Source organism: Aplidium turbinatum, chromosome 7, assembly GCF_918807975.1.
Source record: "Aplidium turbinatum chromosome 7, kaAplTurb1.1, whole genome shotgun sequence".
NCBI classification, from domain to species: Eukaryota; Metazoa; Chordata; class Ascidiacea; order Aplousobranchia; family Polyclinidae; genus Aplidium; species Aplidium turbinatum.
Window position 1 is genome coordinate 23,641,543 of NC_137478.1, and position 23,542 is coordinate 23,665,084.

Here is a 23,542-nt window from a genome sequence, read left to right on the forward strand (position 1 = left end):
TTAAAAAACATGTAGCCCCAATATGCATACTGAACGTGTATTTTTGTAGCACTGTAGGCTGTAGCAGCACCGGTACTATAGAACAACTTTCACAACAGACAGATCTGTGAAGAAGACGACTTTATTTAGGTGGCTGGGTTGCATTGTTTGAGATTCTGGCACTAAAAAGAGCTATATCAAATTCGCAAGAATTTGAAGTTGCAACTTATGTGGCATGCAATCTTTTTGTAGCCTGTATTTATTTCTTGCCACACTTGGCATCAATCAATCGACAATTCATTGGCTCCACACAAAGACAATTTTCGATCACCTTATGCCAAGAAACTTTTCTGAGTTGCTGGTTGGCCTTCCTGTGTGACGTCACAAGAATAAACAAATAGAATTGTTGATTAGCATTGCTTTTCTTTCTGCACCTCACATGCAGCTGCAAACATTTGATCAAAAATTAGTTTTCGCCGGGATTCTCGCTGGTCGCTGCTGCTTGCATTTGAGCGCCCAAGTTGTTGGATTTTCTTCTGTGCAGGTTTGTTGTTAAGTAGCTTGTTTGTCTAATGTACATTTTTGTATTACCGTATTATGAATAGAAAAATGGTTGGAACGCTTGAATAACCTAAGAAAAACATTCAAAGGCTGAAATAGAAAACTCAGCGAGGTAACGTTTCGAAAACTGTATTTGTTTTGCTCTGTATTTTTTACTGATATTATCACAAAAAGTTTTGTTAGTATTAACTAAAACAGGGACAGGATAGGGCATTTTTTTGCAGGCAGACCTGTTCAAAGTAGGCAGTATGGACAGACCATCAAAGTATTCCAGACTATTGAAACAAAAAGATGTAATTGAATGCAAAATTAACACAATTTTATTCAATCTTTCTATCTATGGAGATTATGTTTCCTTTTTGTGTGACGGGGTTGTTGCTATTCTGTGAACGAGAGATTTCAATCAGGAGTGGAAATAATATTGTGGTCGTGAAAAGTTGATCATAGTTTTAGTTTGAAACTATCTTTAATTTTAACGTTTGAGTTGAGACTATTAGAAAGGAAGAAGTTTCGTTTCAGCACAAAATTCTTTGTGTTGTCATTTCATTTCGAAAAACATGCGGTTTCGTTTCATTTTTTCTGTTGTTTTTGCGTGAGAAAAACCGTTTTGAAGTGCTCTAGTTTTAGTTTTGTCACTTCTATGTAAAATGCCAAATATATTCGCAATATGACTACCGTAATATGCTAGTTTCTGATCTTTACTCTTGCGTCTTTGAAAATTAATTGGCTTGAATATGGTAACAACCGCTTTGGGCGTTGAGTTTCATCGTCGTAAAAACATGGTGTCATAAGCCCGCAATGGTATGGCCTCCCTTTTCAATTTCTTGAAAAATATTATGCCAGCAATTCGCTGTCTCCACATCATGGCGAAGATGTTTTTTTTTTTATTTCAAGAAGGTTCAATACCAGTTTTTAATTGTAGTTATTCCTCACAAAGTTATCTTTTTTAGCCTATTTGTGCAAAGTCTTGTGTATTATGTTTGTCAGTAATGTGTCTACTTTTGGAAGTACGTGAAACGAATACGGCACGGAATGCAATGAAGTCATTAGCAACAGTTTCTGTACTCGAAAAACTCTTCTACGGCAAACCAACGTTTGAAAACCATCATCTATTAAAGTGCTAAGTGGGCTGGCAAATTTGCCTATGGTAGAAATATGTTGACTCATGGACAAGCTAATGGTTTTATTCACATTTGTAAACATTAATCCGACGTAATAACGCTAGTATGACATTTAATAGTTTCATGTGTGTACATACATATCCTGTTGTAACTCTGAAATCCAAAAATATCAATGACATTTTCATGGACGACTCTGTTCTTTTGTAAATATGACTTGATTTTGATTATGCAGTTCAGGTATAACAAGCTTATCGTACGAGTTTATTAACTTGTTGTAGGGCTATGGGTTTTTTTTCTATCTCTAACCGTCTTTCTGCTGGTAAATGTACTCTTTAGTTTTTCTGCGTACAAGTGCTCTTTGTAATTAACTACTGTATGCTTTTCTGAACGCTCATATCCACAAAAAGCTTTGAAGTGATTGCTGCGACAATCACTTCCTTAAAAAAAATTCTTAGTACTTCCTTTTAACATTGACAAAGAGCTATGTTTGACAGCAATGGCTTGGATACTGTAGGGCGTTTGTGGTTCAAGATTAAATTGAATGCCTATTTTCTGCTTCTAATGGGAGTCCATGTGATACACGTTATTCCATTGTTTGTGGTGCACTGTAGTTTTAAAAGCATGTTTTTGTACCGAGAATCCTTGGTCTTGACAAAATGCTGGCAAGTGGTTGTGGTTGGCAAAATTCAGTGGCTGGGTGGAATTCAATATTCTGCCTGCTTGCTGGTCTTTTGCAGCAGGCGTATTGACTGTTAATGGCAACGCAAAGGATTAATTTAGTTTGGCCAAGCTCCTAATGTGTTAGCTGACCTTTACTAACTTTCGTTTAGTGTGGTGTTTTATATGTACACAGCAAATCAATACTGACTATGCTTACGTCAAACAATATTTAACGCAGTGCAATGAGCGTTAAAAGTTAGTGACGTATTGAACTACAGTAGCCTACTCAATGCTAATTTGCATTCATCAAATGCTGGCATTTGCACAACAATCTAACCTCTTAGTGTAATTTATTAAGTTAAGAATCGATTTCGCTATAGTAATAGCATCTTCAGCTAGCACATGTAAAAAAAGAAGAAAATTTGAAAAATACGTAAAACGAACAAATAAAGCAAACTCCGATGTTATCAACACGCATAAAAATTATATTTTAAATAGATGGTTACATAATATTAAAATCAAAACCTGCAAGCCTAAATCTTAACTGGTGTTCTCCCACGATTTCCAACAATATTCTGATACAAAATTCAAGAAATACATTAACCTGATCATCCGTCTAGTAAATTACAACAGTTTAAGAAGGCGAATACAAAGAAAAACGCAATTTAGTTTCAATCCATTGCCGTAAGTTTATATCGATAAAGCGTCAATAAAGAATAAGTGTAAATGGGCATCCATCTAGTAAATTACAACAGTTCAACAAGACGAATACAAAGAAAAACGCAATTTAATTTCAGTCCATTGCCATAAGCTTACATAGACAAAGCGTCAAAAAAGAATACGTTTAAATGGGCATAGTTGAAGAATCTACACCACAGGGGTCGGAGGTTGCTGATGACATGGGATTTAAGTGGTTGGTCGAATCAGTTTCTGTATGTTTATGGTGGCTTTGATTGTATGTAACCATTTATCTTCAGCGATGTCTAAATAATGTTTGCTGGGTTGTTCGGCGAAAGTAACGACAAAGCAGTCTGCCAGAGCTGGTTTCTTTTTGAGTTCAATATTGTGGAGTTTCGCATAATGTTTCAATAATGCTGCTTTGTCACCGGATTTATCAAAGTAATTAAAACTGTTCCAAATAGATCTATGTGTGGCCCAACGTGTGGAAAATTTTGTCATGGTTTGTCCTACATAGTGTTCGTGACATATGGTGCACGTTGCAATGTATATCCCGTAATTTTGGCAAGTTAATTTTTGTTTGAGACTGTATGTTTTGTTGAGTTTACATTTAATAGAGGTGCATTCTTTTACCATAGGCTTATGCGCTCCATGGTTACCACACAGTGCACATTTGCCGCATGGTTTGGAGTAGCCATTGGTTGGTGTTACTGTATTCAGGGCAATTTTTTTGTATTTTGTGAGTAAATTTCCCAGCGTGCTTGGCTTTTTATATGTCATCATTTGATTGGGCTGTAGTTTTTTCTCTGCGTTGGTGGTCTTGAGTAAATTAGGAAAAGATGTAGGCCAGATTACTCTGTGGGCTTTGGTTGCATTTTTTTCTGTGGGTTTAGGTATCCGTTCTGTCCATTTTTCAGCAAGTTGAATTTTTTCTTTGATAAGTTTTTGGGGAAAATTTGATTTCAAAGCCTTGTTTTTAAGATGTTCAAGTGCTGCAGTGTAGTCGTGTAGTCAGTGTAGTCAATGCAACAGCATTCTTCTTGATCAACATTGGCGTTAAATCATTTTTTAATACTCCGGATTAGCAAAATAAGATGAACTTCACATTTATAGCACTGAAGATGAAGACAGTATAGTTTTCAAAACGTTTGTTTGCTGAACTGAGTTTACTATCTACATTTTCGGCTCTTTATTTTTTGATTAGATTAACAAGGCGTTCCAACCATTTGCTTATAAGATGAACGAATTGCATCAGAATTTTACAAAACAGCAGCATATTACAGTATTGGTGTGATTTAGAATTTAAATCTTCGAACCACGCTTATCTTAGTCAGGACTACTAATCGATACAGATTTCAGCTCATGCAGTTCTTGGCACCATTTTCGCTTGAAAATGGCACTCAGGCCAAAGCTCTTGAATTTGGAGTTTTGCAGATCTGTATATAATCTGATAATTAATCATCCATTCCAACATTGCTGTTATCAAATGGTTTCAAATTGGCTTGGCATAACAACATTATTCTTGTAGTTTGTTTATCATAGGATTACGTTTTGTAAATGCAGTCAGTTTATCGATGATAAGCTGTTGCTTTGCAGCGATTCGCTTACAAATTAATTTATAAAAAAAAAAGTAAAAAAAACTCTTACGATGTGAAGAAGAGTGAACTGTCACTTTTCAGCTTGACTTCGTCAGACTCGGGGATGGACCTGTGTCAGTGGTTCAAAGCTACCCACAAGAATTTGGAACTGCCAGGAATACGCTTCCAATGAGGCTTTCTCAGTGTGAGGTTGCATTCTCACATTTATGTGAGCAACTGCATCCTTCAACAAAGCTAACACGGACGTATTTTTTCTACGTTGAAACAGCAGCAAAGCGGTGTAAATTATTTGTCAGGAAGTGGTTTCACTTCCTGCTTCGCCGTTAAAGCACACTGTTATAATGTGTTGGCTGCCGTGCGATGGAGATATGACGTGTGGCTGTAGCCTACCCGTTCAGATTTCACCTCAAAGAAATGGTTGCTTCAAGACGATAAATTTGTCGACAGATAGGCAGTCGCAGTCAATTATGATATGTACATTCGGTAAAGTCTGGCGGCTTTACACAAATGTTTTGGTGGTTTAAAGTAAGGTTACTCCTCATACAGTAGTCTTGCCTTGTTGTTAGAGTCTAAGTTGCAGCATAGTGACAGTGAACAGTGCGTTTGTCACATAACAGTGAGCTATGCGACTGGGATTCTATTTTGTAGCCACGGTTTTGTGCCATACGCTCTCGACTGCCTGGAATACAATCGAATTGTGCTGTTCTTGGACGCTCAGTTTAGTTCAGCAAACACCATAGTTGGACAGATGTACGTACCCACGAAGAGCACAGTGCGTAATTACGGTAACAAAGCGTTTGAGTGACTTATGCTAAAAATCCCGTTTTTTTGACAGATTAAATTATTGAACCGGTACAGTATTAACTCTTCATTCAAGTTTCAATTTTTAAACTCATCAATACCCTGAGTTAGTGAGCAACGTTAGAGTTGTTAGACAATTTTTGTTTAAACTTTTAAAGCTTTCTTCGAGACTGGACAATTCTAGCTATACTTCAATGTCGAAAAAGGTAAAAATTGCTTTTGTTAAAAGATTATTTTAACAAAAATACTTAGAACTTCGACAACTAGTATACAAATCGCATACCATGCGTAGTGCGGTGAAGGAGCAAAGTTAGACATACAACACGGCAGACGCTGCAAAAGAGTACACAGTTTTCCGGCCTGTCATAAAATTAACGATTTTTGTACCAGTTCAACACCCAATAAGTCACAAAACATCGAATGAATCGGCATATAAACTGAATCCATAATTTCCAATGAGGTAGTTAATTTACAATTTTTGCATTTTTTTCTCATGAGTGATGATTGAAATGTACATAAAAGCCAATCTTTGTGTCCGCCTTCAAACATGCCACCAAACATCCTGTCCAAGACACAGCCGTGTGCTTTCAAAGATGGTCGAATTGACAATCTGTCTTGCGTCGAAGAGACACTGGCAACCCCTTGACTGATTTTTATCGAAAGCAGGTTAATTCATTTCGAAAAGACACTTTAAATGGCATATATATTTGATGATGGTGATGCAAGGTTTAGTTGAAATATGCTTCATTTTCGTTGAGTCCATGACTATTACACATACATATCACCCGAAAAGTACTTATTACTTTTCGATGCAATGTTATGTCAGAAGTAGTTATTTGAATGGTGGGATAGCCTACAATTAAACGCGGTGGCCTGTGCTTTTTTGAAAACAAAGTTTACACTTCTTGAGTTGTTGTCTACATGCATTATTTTGCCAGGAGCGTTACAGTTTTTTTTTGAAAGCCATGTTAGGTAAAGCAAATAAATAACAACAACATGATTTTTTTTTCTAAAATACAGAAATCCTTTTTGTAAGGGTTAGGTCAACTTCAATTGTTATGCTCTGATAATTGCATCGAAGAATTCAATCTTATCCGTTTCGTATCTAACAGCCACATTTTGACTGGCAAAGTTTGTAAATTTACCAAGTCACCTTTACAAAACTTGGAAAACTGCTTAACATGGCAATTAAGTTTCTAATTGTCTGTTTGTCAGTAAACAGTTGCTTTAATTCCCTTTTTATCATTGTGTTGTAACGCAGCTTAATTAAGAGCGTGATGCAATGTGGTAAACCACCTTTACCAGTCACTTCCTCTGCATTTGCTTTCACTGCAGTTTTTTTGCGTTGATTCAACATTGTTTAATTGCATGCAGCGCTAATTGTCATGTCTTTTGGTTGTGCAGGTTTGCTGTGGTTGAGCTGTGACCTTCAATGCAGTAGGCTACTAATGAAGTCTTTGATGTAAGTTTATGGTTTTCGTCTTAGTATCAAGTTGATATTTGCAGGGTGTGAGTAGTTGGGAAGTAGACCTAGACAACAAGCTAATTCAATAGCTGTCCAATTTTACCATGGTTTCTTGTTAATTAAATTAATAAAACTGTTTTAACTCTAATCCTTATCCTATTTTTGGTATGGTCAAAGCTGCTTGCCTGTTTAGTTATACAAAAAAAAGGCTCTTGTCTAGGAAAGGCTAACAAGTGTTGTTGCATAACAATGATCAAACAGCCATGTGGTCATAATTATCTGAACCAAATTACGTCATCGCGGGCATTATGGCGAGCTATTCAGCACATGCCCAAGTTAGCTACAGTGTTACCCTGTCTCAAATGCCCGCTTGTATTGGTATCAGTATTAGACAGTTTGGAACACATGTATGTTTTCGACAGTTGGATACTACTCAGATTAAGAGTGTAGTGCTCAATTTGCTCACTTGTGTTAAATCCCAGCAAACTAACTTGTTCTTTTTCACATTGATTCAACATCTGCAGACGATAAATCAATGTGAAAGTGACGTAACTTTTCACGATGGTAGTTTTGTATCAGTAAGTTCATCTTTAGGTATGAAGATTGGAGTCAGTTGTTTATCCCATTAAGATTTTTCATGGCAATATTTTATCTACAATTTAAGTTTCAAAGTAGCTTACCGCACAGCATTTTAAAGGGTATGAAGGTTAGTAAAAGAATACATTTTCATTGAGCTTATAAATGTTTTAGTAGGTCTATCAGTTCGCAGTTTTTACCTTTAATAGTAAAGTTTACTTAAATTTTTGTTACAGCTTTTTTCAACAGTGTTTTTTGCGAAGTTGGAAATAATGTTGCTTTTGTGATTTTATTTGACAGAGGACATAGACTATAGAGTTAAACTAAAGGACAGGAAGTTAGCAACCGTGGTCCTATCATGCTGCAGTACCTGCTTATTATGATTTGTTTGAAGGTAAACTGTGGAAGTAAGCAACACTGAAATTGTCGCAAACACCAACGCGATGTAACAGACCAAAGCACTCTTTTCCTTGTCTGCTGATGTTGTAAATATATCATGTTCAGCAGATTTTTGTAAATGTAAATTTGGTAACTTTACGTTTGTAGTAGTTGTGTGGCTAAATGTTAAAGCGACGTACAAAAAGAACGTTTGCTCGCTTGGATGAAACTTCTCCAGAAAGAATTTAAAGTTCTCAAATTCGATAATTTTATCTTACCATTTATAAATACCTTATAATTCCTTAGTCTAAATTAATTTGTAGCTTCAAATCCGGCTTTGGTAGATGAAATGTCTCCGGTTTATCTCAGAAGCCGATTTTGACACTGAGGGGTCATCCGCATTCAGCTACTTCAAGGTAGCACTTTTCCATGCAGCACCATTGTTGCCTTTGATGATTGATTGTAGAATTAGATTATAAGCTACAGTTTTGTTCCCACAATTCGCTTAAAGAGTGATCACTTAGTAGTCCTTACTCCGAATAGATTCGCGCCACGAATCTAGACGTAACGGACGCAGAAATAACCTGATTTGCTTGTTGCGTTTTGCTTATGCAAGATCAGTTTATTCACATATTAATTTGCTGTTAACTTACGATGCTGTAACTAAACACACACAAGCCAGCCAACCGTGTGTGATGATACTTCTGCAAAATACCTTTCAACGTTTTTATGTTCTGTTTCCGCATTGTTGTTTTGTCAAAGTTTGATTGTGTGACTTTAGTTTAGACACACAGTAACTGCCTGGTGTTTTACTGAACCTGCTGACAGAATTGTAACGTCCTTCTTCTGGGGTCTTCTATCACTTTCCATCAAGCTTTTCTATTGATATTTTTTGTGGCCGTAACCATAAACTCAGTGAACCAACATAGTTTTTACTATCCCTTCCAGTTTTGTTAGTATTTCACTTTTCCAGCTGTTGCAGCACTATGACCAATCTTTTTAAATATTAAAACATGGTTCCGTTTTTGTTATTTTGTTGTTTTCATTATTTCTATGTCACATTTGGCTGACTAAGGGTACAAATCACGCGCAATTTCATGGATAATTATGTCCAAAAATGGTGATTATTATGCAATTATACATAAACACTTCACGGATGGCCTTGGGCAGAAAAGCAGTGAAATAAATGCGTAGAAACACTTCATATTTGTTTGTAATGTCCATCTTTGCCTTTGGTTTCTGCTTTTTATGACTTGAATGTTCTTTTTATGTTCTTGTAGGCTAAGCAGTTGTCATGGTTTCAAACAATGACTAAAAATATCATTGATGTAAATTTCATCATTGTCAGTTGAAATGATTCGCAACCACTACTCTCCTATTACGACCTCTGCAAATTGCGTCATTCTTACATTGAGTTTACATCAATCGACGTTGAATTCACATGAAGATGTCAACTCTGCGTCAAGTTGTCGTACATTTGTTTAAAGAAAGAACACCACTTCAAAGTCACGGAGGCAATTGACTTCATCTTCTACGTTTCATGCACTCTGTGTAAATCTTTTTTTGAACTGTATATATTTTGACTGCGAAGCGCCATGGGGTCTGCTACTATTCGGTGAGTCCGATTCGGTGAGTCCGATTCGGTGAGTCTGATTCGGTGAGTTACTAACTTCTAACCCCTAACCCAAACCCTTAACCCCTAACCCTAAAACGGCAATGATAATTAGGCTATGGTACCCGATAATTTAAAAAAAAAAATTGAAAAAATCCCCCGTTAAGGGATCGGACTCACCGAATCGGACTAACCGAATCGGACTCACCGAATCGGACTCACCGAAACGGGCCATTCCGAGCGCCATGGGTGTTGCTAATTTGCAGATACTTTTTTGTGATCTGTGCACCTTTTTGAAATCATTTGATTGTTCAAATGCCATTCTTTCTTTGAGTTATATTGAGGTGAATAAAAAAAATAACAGTAACCTCTCCAGTACATGTAGCTCCACACAAAATGAAATTTACATGACTTTTGACTCCTTTTTTATTTCTTTTAACCCATTTACGGCCGGTGTCCTTTTAAAAGGACATCGTTTTGGATACATCAGTATTGCATCATCTTATTTTGATTGAATCATTTTGGACTTGCTAGTAGTTGTTTGGGGTCTGTTTTGGAAGGTGTTAATAAATATTTGCGAACAACGTACTTTTTCTGAATTTTGTAAAAGTTTGAAAATTGTTGAAAAATAAGAAGAGCCGGATGAAGTGAAGTGATGAGGTACATGCATGTTTTATTGCCTATTAGTAATAGATATGAATTATGTCTCTTCAGAGTTTGACACTCTATAGTATTGTGCTTCCCACTACACTCTAATTTGTGTAAGGTTTTGCTTCTTTTATTTGTTTATTTTGCTTTATGTTTATTGTTGCCTTTTAAAAGGACACCGGCCACATGGCAGCATTTTTTTTGGCTGTTTGTAACACTGTCAAAGAATATTCAACATCGTGTAAAAGCAGCACATTGTGCCTATGGAAGACTTAACCATCGTGTTTTCAACAACCATGCTATATCTATCCGCACAAGAATTATGGTCCTCCGGGCAGTCGTTCTATCCACCCTTCTCTATGCTTGTGAAACCTGGACATTATACCGCCGTGACATCAAACGTCTTGAAAATTTTCAGCAGAGGAAACTGGATCAAATTCTAGGCACTCGTTGGGAAGATTGTCTCACCAAAGATGCAATCCTTGATCGCGCTAGGTTGCCCAGTTCAGAAGCCAACATATTGCAACACTGCCTTCGCTGGACAGGACATGTCATGAGAAGGGACAACGAGGAGGGACAACTAGAGACAGGTAAAAGCCCCCCCAGAAGACCAAAAATGAGATACAAAGATTAGCTGAAAGTCTCCCTCAACCATGTAAACATTGATCTGGATTCATGGAAAAACCTTGCTAGTGACAGATTACTCTGGAGAAAAAGATCTAAGGAAGGCAGGGAAATTTTCGAAAAAAAAGGATACAAAAAGCCCAAGAAAAACGAACACTAGATCTAGAAAAGCTAAAACTACCACGTCCCTACCTCCATACAATCCATAGCCCTCCATACAATTTGACTTTTGCCCACTTCTTTTCCATCATAGACTGGCCTCCAAAGCCATATATGACATCACCATCCAAAGCCAAATTCGATTTGATGACGAAACCAATGCTCGGTCACGAGCTGGAGCCGACGACTGTCAGTGGCGTATAACTATGGTTTGTGCTGCCCGCAGCGGACCATGATTTTGCACCCCTGAACGCGTGAAGTAGGAACCAGCAAAATAGAATTCGAGCCAAATCCGTTTCAAAAAAGATTTTTACTATGCTTTTTGTTTAGGTTTAAAAATATTCCGCCGCCACAAGCTTCTGACGGGGGGGAGACTGGCCTACTGGGGGGGTCACCCTCCCACTAGCTACGCCAATGAATACCGTGAATATAATATGTTCATACAATAACTTTGAAGCGTCCTTCAAGAAAGATCTGACAAATTTCTACCGAAACAAACACCTTCCTATGTTAAGGTATCGCTAGATTTACATTTGACTATGTGGCCGGTGTCCCTTTAAAAGGCAAACAAAAAAATGCAATAAAAAAGCAAAAATCATCAAATTTTTTTAAACTAATTAAAAAGTTATGGCAATACAACTTTGTGGCTGAAATATTTCCTAAAAAGAGCAATGGGAACTTGTGGCGGCTTTTAATGGGTTAAAATAATTGAGGTGTCTGAAATACTGTATAATCATCTTAATAACTGTTGTCATCTGAGCATGACCTTGAGTGACTGTTTTCACTCAATCCTTCTTGTCTGTAAATTTAATCTTGTGATTTACGTAAATCGATTGAGCTTTGCATGAAAACCTGACAAACACTGCAAGGTTTGTTTTGATATTTTTTGAGGACTTTGAGAAAAGTCCCGTTTTACCAAGACTTACAGTTCTTCTACTTGATGCGATGAGTTATGTCGGTCCACTTGTATTACTCACCTCTTAAAAATTATTTTTAACATTTCTGTTACAACTCCTAAAAATACAGCAGTTTATGTGTAGCCATAGTCCAATAGAACATCTTGCCTGTGTGACTTTATAGGATAGTAAGTTATTTAAGACTAGACAATGATTAGTGGTTACACGGCACACACCGCAGTCGAAGTTTATAGAATTAGCAAACAGATGTATGGTGTGGATTGCTCTGTTTTGTTTGTTTTTGGTTGAAAGGTGCAGTTTGATTTTCAGTTCGTTGGAAAGGCGTGAAGTGTTGCCCAAGAGGCAAGACAATCAGGTGGTTATACTCATCAACATTTGACTTATTTCTAAACACTATTTTCATGCATTAAACACAAGAAAAATGCAACAAGGCGACATAACAACGTGGCAGAGAGTGTATTGTATTTGTAACTTTTTAGTTGTGTACATATCATGTTTAGGTGGAAGAAGTGTGAATGAAAGACGTATTTGTAACAAAAGAAATCTCTTCAAGCCCTGTTAAGCAGTCCTGTCAGTCTACGAAGTATTGAGTAACCTAATCGGCAGACTCTTTTTCAAGTACACTTTTTAGTTTTTTACAGCTTTTCTAGATAAAGGTAGAAATTTTGCTAGTTAGGCAAGCACTCCAATGCCACAGAATACAATATACAGACGCAACAAATCACACGACAAAGAACGTTGTAGAGGATAGAATGGGATTATGAAAACTTCTGCAAAGTTATTCTTAAAGCAGGGATCAATCCAGCCAAAGGGTGCTGAAATATGACAAGAGAGAGAGTTTTGCATGTTTCAGTCAAAATTAACTTTTTCACATATGAAGTAGTTTTGTTGAGTATTAGCCATTTGAATTGCAACAATCATTTAAAGCAAATTGTGAACCCATAGTCCGATTGAATTATTTTAATAACCAATCTATTTAAAGTGCATTTAAAGTTCTGTATAAGCCTACACGGAAATTCTCAAGCGATGCTTTAATACCCAACGTCTTCAGAAGGAAGCGTGGGTGTTTAGATTGGATAGCCTGCTATTAGTTAAATCTTTCAATATCCAATTGCAATGTCTACAAAAGGTAGTTTTCAAGAATGTTTAACTCGTTTTTCACTAGTTAGCTGATGTGAGCCCCGTGTTAGTGTGTCGAATTTTTGAAATTTGGTGTGTAGAAGGGCAACTTCTCACAGGGAAGACAACTCCGTAGCCCCGAGACTGCTGTGTTATGGTCATATGTTTTTCCATTACGCAGCATTTGCTATCTGGGAAGACAGTGTTCCGTGGCTAAATGGGTGTTGAGAAATACTGCGATAGAGAATGTCACTCACAGGTCACAGCGGATTGATATTTCACAAATACTGCAACTTAAATTTCTTGCAGTGCAATGTACATTTTACAACACACCAGCCATTGTCAGAGTGTCAACTCTGATTGTCAGCCATTGTCAGACCGGTCAAAGTATTGTGCTTTTTTGTGTTGACAATCACTTGAAATCTATCGATTGTTGATGTCGCAGGCAAAAAATTAAATAATTTTGTTATGATGGAAATTTATAGAATTCTGATGTCTATAAGCGTACAGATACGAAATTAAACTTCTGTGACTTTCCATTTCACAAATTGCTGAAAAAAGCCACGCAACGTATAGCTTCTTTGATCGGAATTGCCCGTTTCGGTGAGTCCGATTCGGTGAGTCCGATCCCTATTCGGTGATATTTTCAATTTTTTTTTTAAATTATCGGGTACCGTAGCCTAATTATCATTGCCGTTTTAGGGTTAGGGGTTAGAGGTTAGGGTTAGGGGTTACAGGTTAGGAACTCACCGAATCGGACTCACCGAATAGTAGCAGACCCTGTTTGATATACAGTAGCTTCAAGGTTGTGAGACCTTGAAGCAATACAAAGACAACGGGAGCAACGTTTAGCCGTTTAGCGGCTGGTTGTGCTTTTGGCTTTGATACAAACTTTGCACAGGCTGGTGGACTGGTGGTGTGACTGTGCCCTTCATTTTCTTCTGTTAGTTCTTTGTTTTGCTTGGGGAGATGCTATCCGCGTTTTGGTTTCAAGATAGATTGTGTTTTACTTTAGTTTTCACTCTTCAAGTTCTGTATCCTTGGAAAGGAATTTCTTCCAAATAGCAGTTTTCATTTCACGTCAATTTGAAGTCATTCGACGTAGAATAAATGTAAGAACAGCAAACATTGTCTCCAGCTTTGAATGATAATCTTTTTCGGTATTGTATGCATAAACACACGTACACAACCAGTTAATGTGAAGAAGTAAATCGATCATTTTCTGGTCAACACTGTCCCCCTCCTCAGATAAACGAATCCAGTTGCTTAAATTTTATGGCGAAAAAAATGCAATTCTTCACATTTACATACTTCCATTCGATTCATAAATAATTGCGTTTGAAGTAACCAGAACTTAAAATAGCTTGGCTAGTTTTCAGTTAAATATTGAAAGGGGTGTGTTTGCTTCTTCTTTTCAAATCACATCTGATGTAAATCTTACGTAATTTGATGCGTAGATGCAGTATATCTTATAATAGCTTTTTTGTTTCATGATATTTTTTCCACACTTGAACATTCGTTCCGAATATACTGTGAGTTTACTTCATACAGAGATATGTTTTGTGTTTGTTCGCAAACATATTCATATTCGTATCTATCTGAAAGAAGCAGATATTGCAACGCATTTCAGTGTGCAGCAACAACTATGTAAGTAAATCAGTATTTGTGTTCTCAGTAGTGTAGCCTACTTGTAAGGAACAGTCAAACGTAAAAGTTAGAAATTTAAAACCAATTTGGCTGATAGTCCAACACGAAATTTTAAATCGAAAATAAATTTATTTGTTTTGAATAATTTCAAAGGCGAAGGATGAAGAAACTGCAAACCACCATGTTAGTCTCGAAAGGTCAATTCCTTTTTAGTCATAAGTTTCAGAGGCTGTCGTCACGTGACGTGGCTTCATACTGCCGGAGCCCTAGCAACAAAGGTATGGCACGTGGTTGGTAACCAGCTCAGTGGTCGAGTGGTTTCGTCTTTGGCTCCAGGGCTGGTATATTTGAGATCGATTCTAGGTCGAGTCAAACCCGAACATTTTTAAGACTTTAAAAAACGCTACCTATTGTGTTCTTCCTTCAAAAATGAATAAGTCGAGTAATAAGTAAAAATAAGTCGAGTAATGATGTGATGACATTGTCAACTTGATATAAAATTAAAAATTAGCACTGTCACTAAAAGACCTTAACGTCTTTTAGCTAATATCTAGTAGCTATGTTATTGTAGATGTAGACCGACAATAAATAAAGCCATGACATTATGGCGTGATTTGGTAACGTTGAAGCAGAGAGTTCGGTGCTGTTTTAGAAACTTGAATAAATTAACGAAGAATTCTATTTTTTGTCACAACGGATCCATGGGCTTATTTTTATTACAATTGTATTTATTTAATGCAATTGTAAATAGTAACATCAGCAAATACAACACGTGGTTCTCTTCTTCTTTGCATATTCGTTTGATAGGCAACCCAGTTGGCTTGCAATTAAATTACTTCCGAAGTCACCCAATAATTTCCGAAGTTTTGAAATCAGTTAACCCTTGAATATTCGAACCTTTTCATCAGTACAAAACTTGTGGTCTTGCTGTGCCTCTCCCCAAACAGCAAATCAACCGTTTTTTATACAGTGATTCAATGTAAAAAACGGTTTATTTGCTGTCTGGGTCATACTTATATCTTTCATTTAAGGATTAAATTTGTTGATATGAAACAAGAGTTTCAAAACTCGCTTGAAGATGAAATGACCTTTGCGTGATGGCTTCATTCAATTCTCTTTAGTTTCATCACTTGTCACGTGATTTGAAATTGAGAAAAGAAACCCAATGCCTCGCCTTTTTTTGAAATCATTTTCTTGTTTCACTCATGCCAACAGTTTTGTTGAGAATTTTGTGAAATTGATTCCAGTTTACAGTTTTGATGGGTTTTCTTGTGAAGCAGAATTTGATTTCAGATCAGCTGCTTTCTCTGTTTTCATTGTTTTAACGTCATCAAGTGTAGAAAAAACGTTAAAAGGTTGAGCTGTCAGAAAGGAAAAATATCAGTTCAACACGAAATCGTTTGACGTGTAAAAACTTAACGTTAATTTAATAAGTACGTTATTTTGCATAAATTCCACTTTTTTGCCGTTGGCAGGCTAGCTGTTATTGCTTTCTGTTGCAATAGTTCTATTTATCTATAGCCTACTGTTTGTGTTGCTGTTGCTGGCAATAATTCGATTTATGAATGCAATTCTAAGCCAAGATTTGTTTCAAGAGATTATGATATCGTCTTATTTATGTACATCTGTACACCCGGTTAGTCATCCTTTGTTCATGCACCTTGGAGCTGTAAAATACATGTAGCTTACTGTAGGAAAAGGCTGTGTTGTTCAACTTTTTACAGTCCACATTACTATTGCATATACAAAAGTTAGTTACCGTAGTCAGAGAAAAAAAAAGATTGATTAAATGCGTATGTTGTAGGAGAGGCATGTTGATGCACTACGAAACGTTGGCGAAGTAAGAAGTTATTGTTGATTGTATTTTCCATACGTCGTTAAATGAGCAGTGCAAGAGCAGTGTTCAGTTCTAGTTTGCCATCAACATTGCTTAAAATTTATCACACATTTTATTGTTCAATTGCATGTTTCATTTGTATTATTGCTAACTTTCTGAATAAACCCTTCAATCATCTTATTATGTCCATAAACCATAAAAATAGCCGTAGCTACAAATTGACTTGACTTGACTTGACGCCTTCATGCTTGCAGCAGGTTTAGCAGGGTATGTTGTGCGGGTTTATGATTGTCAAATCAAATAGTTAAGTGCACTTCGCCCCTTTGACGTTATACACGCGATGAATCGACGTTATTCCGACGTTAAGTGATGATAAATTTATGTGTGCTTGAGGAATGTATTGAAGCAAAACCAATTGGTAGAGAAAACGTTTATGTAATCTTTGGGCTCAGGCCACTATTTTTCGGTTTCTACTTGTTATTCATGGCTATCTAGTCTCGGCTTTCATAAAGACCACTTTGGCTAGTTTTGATGGTATAAGCGCTGTTTAAAAAAAAAAAAAATGGTGTGAGAGTGCTTCCGTACCATTCGAGTAGTTTTATATTTTAAGATGTTCATTCTTGGTAAACGTGAGTTTTTGTCTGAAAATTAGGACAGTTTTACTCATTTACTGAATTATTGTATAAAATTTCGTAGAAAATTTTGTATTTCATCTGTCATTACTTAGCCTTGAAAACTTCTTCTTCATCGTGTGTCACACGGCCGTAGCCCAAAGCACCACGCAAGCTCTTGCTCTTTTGTTGAACTCGGCTAAATCGTGTGCAGAGCATCTTGCTTTTAGGACAGGGCATTCGAGGAGATGTTGCATCGTTTGCCTCTGTCCATATTTACAACTTGTGTTTCCCAAAGAATATCCCCAGTGTCGCATCAACGTACTGGTATTTTTTGCAGAATAGGGTACACTTTGCACAATCGTTTGAAAACGAGACAGTGGTTGAAACAGCGGATTGCAAGTTATGCACGTTGCTAAACATATCATAGTTTGTTCTCAGTTGTTGATTGTTATGTGGTTGTGTTGTTTGCCAGCATAACATCAAATTAGCCGATTAAAGGCACAAACTAATATTAGTCTGTTAGCTTCGGTTACTGGGCTAACTTGCAAGTAGTTTCTGGCTAAATACCGCTGTAAAAATAACTGATGCTGCTTTACGGGAAATGGAACTGCCAGCCGAGCGCCTACTGGCTGCACAAGATACCTAAGCTTTTATCCAGTTACTTGTTTGAAAATTGGTTTGTAACTTTTTTTGATAAGCGTCCCAGTAATATCCGTCATACAGACGTTGAATCAATGTAAAAATGGCGAATTTGGCTGTCTGCGGTAGCACAGGCTAATGTCTGGGTCCGCTTGGTCTTGGCAGCAAGGCTTAGTGTAGTAGTAGTTTTGGTAATCTCTTATTCAGGCTATTTGATGGGTTACTGTGTTTGTTTTTACACAACGAGTTTAATGTCACTCGTTGCAATGTATTTGCCAATTACTTTTAGACAACAGCTATTTGCAATAAATAAATTAGCGCTGACTCAGTTAGTGGTATTGATAAATTATAAAAGTTGATGTTTACACAGGCAAAAGTTTTCTCTTTCGATATTAAGGTTACTTCATACTGCATTTTGTTGATTGCCTCAAGACTATTTAGATTGTTAGTTTTTGTAGGTTAAGGTGCTACTGCTAACACAATCACACTGATCGATTTGTGAACTTTCCATCTTGCTAAACACGCAGCGGAAATCGACCGTAGCCAAAAATCCGCTGAAGTATCGATTGATACTTGAAGACTGTCGATTACTTCCTAACGTATCCTTTCCATTTTGGAAAGTCGGTTTACTGAGAAACAAGTATGAAAACACGTCTTAACAAATGATGTTAAGAACCTAAATTTTCTAATGGGGAAACTGTATGGATACTCCAGCAGCGACTTACATCAGGCTAAAATTACCAACAAAACGGTAAAACGTCACTGGTCGTCATTTCTATGTTTCACATTTTTGTATTGATTAAGTGGAGTCATGAGTGGAGTTCTTTCCAAACGCACTTGGCTTCTCCAGTACGTGTGAAATTTATGGATAACGTTTTTTTCGAACATTCAAATGAAGGCTCAGCGGTGAAATTGGTAGGTTGAAGCACTCGTTAAACACGTGTGGTTGTCACTTCATTCTGCTCAGAGCATTTGTCTTTTTGTTAGTTTTTCGATATTATGGCAGTGCCAGTAGCTACATTTGCTACATGCATGCAACTTTCAAGATTTCTGAATACCCGTTAAAGCACGTTTTAAACATGACATGTTTTTTAATTTGTTAGTGTTACTATCAAATATAGTGTGTTAATATAATATGTTAATAACACTGGTCAACAAAAAAAAAATTTTTTTTACTTGCATGGGCTTTTAGAACTGATTTAGGGTAACTTTGGGGTGCTGAATCCGAATCTGACCTCAGATTTATCCTATCACGTCAGGTTTGTGAGATATGATAACAGAAAATTGCTACTTTTGTCAAAAGTGGAAGATTAGGCTTTGCGTTTACCACCAACATATGCAGTGGTATAACGAAAGGTTAGTGTTAGAAAGGCCAAAACAGCTTAAATAAGGTTACTAAACAAGCATTGCCATAGGCCTGCTTAAATCTTTGTGGTTTCATGCAAAACATTGACGGGGGTGGGTGTCAGTTATACTTTTAGCCTCCCTTTTAGCTTGTTACTGCTGCATGGTTAATAAGTTGCTTTGAAAACAAATTGATATCAAAATTATAGTTGGTGGGTGTATTTCAGCTACTTATGTACTACATGGCCTGGATTTCTGGATATAGCACAATGTGTATGTGCAATAAACGCAACGTCAAATCTTCCACTTTTGACAAAAGTAACAATTTGCTGTTATCATATCTCACAAACCTGACGTGATAGGATAAATCTGAGGTCAGATTCAGATTCAGCACCCCAAAATTACCCTAAATCCATTGAAAAACTCCATACAAGAAAAGTTGTGTTGACCAGTGTAATTATTGCATGCTGTAGCTGGTACTGTTTCGTTGTTGCCACGTTTTAATTACGAAAAGTAAGATGATACGACAAAAAATTACCGGTAGTTTCTTTTTTGATCTCATGTATCTGCAGAACTTTCATTTTTTAGTTTGTTCACATCGCCTGGTTGTTTTGTGAAGCAATTTTGGTAAAGAGGTGATTTTCTTGAACCATAGATAAATTTGTTTATTTTTGAAGGGCTTTTAGAAGCATCACTATATTTAGGTTATTGCCAAAAAGTAGTGATCGTGATACGGAAATGTTTTACGTCACAGTTAACTTGAAAATTTGGCAAGTTGTCATTGTACCACAAAGTCTTGATATGTAGAACTGTTACTGTCTTACTTTTGCAGTGCAGAATTTACGTGCAATACCTTTTCAAAATCCATGTTTTTTACCATTATGATTATATAGTATACTTTGAGAATGCTACACTGTTTTCTGAACTAGCTAATTTACTTGTAAATGTATTGTTGTTTAGCCTACGTTAGTTGTGCGAGTAGCTTTTTTTTGAAAATGAACAATTTCACATTTTCTAAAATGAAAACGCTAGATCACAGTAGCCTATCGCTCATAGCAATAAGTTTAGTGTTTTGTATATACGAAACTGTTGTGGTTTAGTTTAAATTGCCCTTTTGCTTTCAGTTCTTCTTTTGAAAATGGTACGATGCTTTGCTTTTATTGCATGCAAGTCTCACACAGTAGGAGTATCACCAAGGGCCAGTTTGCAGACTGCATTTTATGAAACTGTCGTTCATTGTACACAGAGTAGTTCACTACAGCGCGTAGCGTGCAGACACAACCTTCTAATTCTACGAAAAGAAGCAGATTGTGCACTTTTATTTCATGTTCTGCCATTTCGATTGGTGAACGGTTTCAAGGAAGAAAAAAAAAGCTTTTTCAAAGTTAATATGTATTCCAAAGAATTTAATTTCTCGACTGCACGTGCTCTTCAAACAGAAATACTCGCCCGGAAATTAACGAACGTCAACAATTTCCCGTTTCAGTCACCAAGCTTTGTATGACTCAGTTGCATTTGGGAGGCTCTCAAGGCACAGTTAGATGCAGCTTGCTGTTTTAAGATGCCAGATTTTAACCTTTTTTTGTATATCAAGCCACGTAAATTGTTGGAAATGTGACTACAACTTGCAGTGCGATTCAAAAAGCATTTAGTAAGAATTTAATCTTTTCATTCCCTGTCAGCTTAATTTTTGTAAACAACGTTAGAAACTTGTTCATTTCATACAGCGATGATATTGAACTAAGTTTTGGTTTTTATTTTGAGCTGGTTGTTGAAAAAGTATTGATATAATTGATTCTTAATTAGCAGTCAGCTTAAAGGTCGTATGAAAATAGAGTACATGTAATGGTTCCTCTTGTCTGAGTGATTTACTGTAATCTTGGTCTGTAAACTGTAGCCCTTCGTCTGTAAACTGTAGCCTTTCACTCGTACCTCTGTACGCAGCTATAGATCACTAACTGCCTGTTGTACAGTGGTATTTACTTCGAAAGCTGCTTTGTTGTGAAAGGATAGATTGAATGAAATTGTATTGTAGGATCTGGCAACTATCACACGCCTCGATTCATGTAACGTAGCCTACTTTTTATTCATTGGTCTTAGAAAGGGGAAATAATATGCATGTTTGAACATATTTGTTTCATTGAGCGAGCTAAATTAGTGCCGTTGTGTGTATATATGTATTGCACTAATCATCAGCATTTTACACTTCTATATTTATTTCTGTGGCCTAACAGCTCAGCTTTAAAAGGCACTTTGGTACTAATTTCCTGTTTAATAGCAAAATACATAGCAAAGACGAGCATGCTGCCAAATCTGTCGCACTGTATTAACGCTGCTGAAAAACTAAGGAAGTGCGGGGTATTGCAGCGAAAAATGTTCTATTCTTGTTTGTAAATTGTAGTGAAGACTCAATGGCACAATGCTAAAAGAAGCATTACATCAAAGATTCAACAAAAACCCTAACTGCTACAATCCATACTTTGACGATTCTAACCAGCATATTTACAGTGCTATGCTACGAAGTTTAGCATACTGTAGTTTAAAGACAAATTTGAGAACATCGTGAGGCTATCAGACTCAACGCTGTGGGGAATGGTTTTCGGGCTCCACTCCACTGAGAGGCCATATTGCCAGCCTTTCTTCACTACCAAGTCACGCGTTTAATCGTCCGCTTATAGTCAGGAGATTGTTATGTCAAGAATTCAGAATCGTACCGCGAATTGCAACAGCACAACAACGTTTGTTGTGTGTTTAAGTTTGATGCAATATCCAAGAAAGGAAAAATATGCTACACCTCTTGACTTACTGACTTTGAGACTTTTTATCGCATCAGCCTTATTTTTTGACATATATATCATATATCATACTTTAAACAAGGCTGAATTTTGGTTGCCCCCCACTGATAAACATTGAAGCGACAGTAGAAAAAAACTTGCTGAGATGGCAGCATAATGTTGCAACGATGACTCCCCATTTTATTTTGACATCGAATTAAGATTTTAATAACGTTTACAAAGATAAACAGACATATATGGTTTAAAAGAGTTACCTCTCTACCCAAATTGTACGTTTACAAAGACGTTACAAAGAATTTACTGTCCGTGAAGTTAATCGATAAGTTTTGTGATAATAAGCCTGGAAAAAGTTCAGTGTTCTTAACGTCTTATGCATATTGCTAATCTGTCATCATTTTTTTTTCAGGATATTCAGTTATTCACTGTAGGCTATGTGTTCAGTTTGAGCTAATTTGTTGCTGCTGGCACGTTTGAAATAACATCCATTCGGGGGAAGCAAAAATTTCCACCTGGTACAACAATCTTTTGCAATTCCACATAACTGCAGGTATGTACTTGAGAAGTGTCGTTTTCCGTGAGCAAACGGCTGAATGTAGGAGAAGTTTATTTTAGTTAGCCCAGCGAAAATAACTCGGGTAATGTTCGAAGAAATGCATACTTTGCACAACCGCATATTTTTATAACATGCGTGACCTACTGCTTTCCGTTTTAGCATTCAGTGTTGCTTCTCGTACGCCTACTGCTTGCCACTCAGTTAGCACTTCGTGAAGATGAACGTTAGACTGCTGTATACAACATCAGGGTTTTAAATGTTAAATTATAACAGTGTCGTTTCCCACGTCTGTTTATAAACGGACGACAATCATCAACATTTCGTGGAAGGTTTTACAGTCATGGGCATAGCAGAATATCAGCAATAAGCTGGAATTTCTTCTCAGTGTACTGCAAGTGACCTACGCGACAAGATATTTGTACTGATTGTCAGCGTAGCACAGTGCACCAAGCTGATTAAATCGGTTCTTTTTACATTGACTCAACGTCTACAACATCTGCATGCGCAGAATCGATTTAAAACGGACTGGTTTTATTAGCTACATGAGAAAGTGTTATTCTGGCGTTGCGTTAGCAGGGTTCAAATGCCAAAATTAAAACTATGTAGGCTACCACATGTGACAGCCCAGCCAGAAGAAGGGCTTGCATGTTTACGTGCTGGATAACCATTAAATTGTTTTAACTTCGTTTCTGCGATGTTTTCTTAAGACTTTTTGCTGTTATTGGACTAAACCACTGTGCTTTTTCTTCTACTGTACAACATTTCAGACCATTTTGAAACGTGTTGAGTATTTTATGTTGCTATGGTATGAACTAATCGTCAGATTGCTCTTCAATTGACATCTGCGTTTGTCGTTCAAGAAATGGTGGAAAAAGGTGGTCCGGTTCGCCGCAGTCGCAGGGCGGCAAGTCTGACTGCTGAAGTTCTTTGGAACATACAAATTGAAGACGATGCCAAGCCTGTTCATACGAAAACACCAACCTTGTAAGCTCGATTTCAGCTTCTTGTTTGTTTGTGAGTCTATAAGGCATTGGACCTTCATTGCCTTTTTGTTATTAAACTGTAATTTTCATGCTGTGGCCAGTGAGTTCTCTTCAATAATAAATAATGTTGTTTGTTATTCATCAAAGGAGGACAAACTGTTACAATGAATCTTAAGCATGCAAAATTTCACTTGCTGAATTGTTGAATGTGTAAAGTTTCTAAATATGACTCGC

The 23,542-nt window shown here is 36.9% G+C and overlaps 1 protein-coding gene across 2 annotated transcripts in view; it reads left to right on the top strand.

Moving 5' to 3' along the window:
• Positions 1–420: 420 nt before the first annotated feature.
• LOC145774192 (uncharacterized) overlaps positions 421–23,542 on the top strand; it is a 33,209-nt gene continuing 10,087 nt past the window's right edge. For both annotated transcript variants that reach the window (XM_082585363.1, XM_082585364.1), the window contains exons 1-3: positions 421–523; positions 22,179–22,319; positions 23,186–23,309. In XM_082585363.1, the coding sequence (XP_082441489.1) occupies positions 23,188–23,309 (122 nt within the window). In that variant the 5' untranslated portion in view covers positions 421–523; positions 22,179–22,319; positions 23,186–23,187. The remainder of the gene's footprint in view (positions 524–22,178; positions 22,320–23,185; positions 23,310–23,542) is intronic.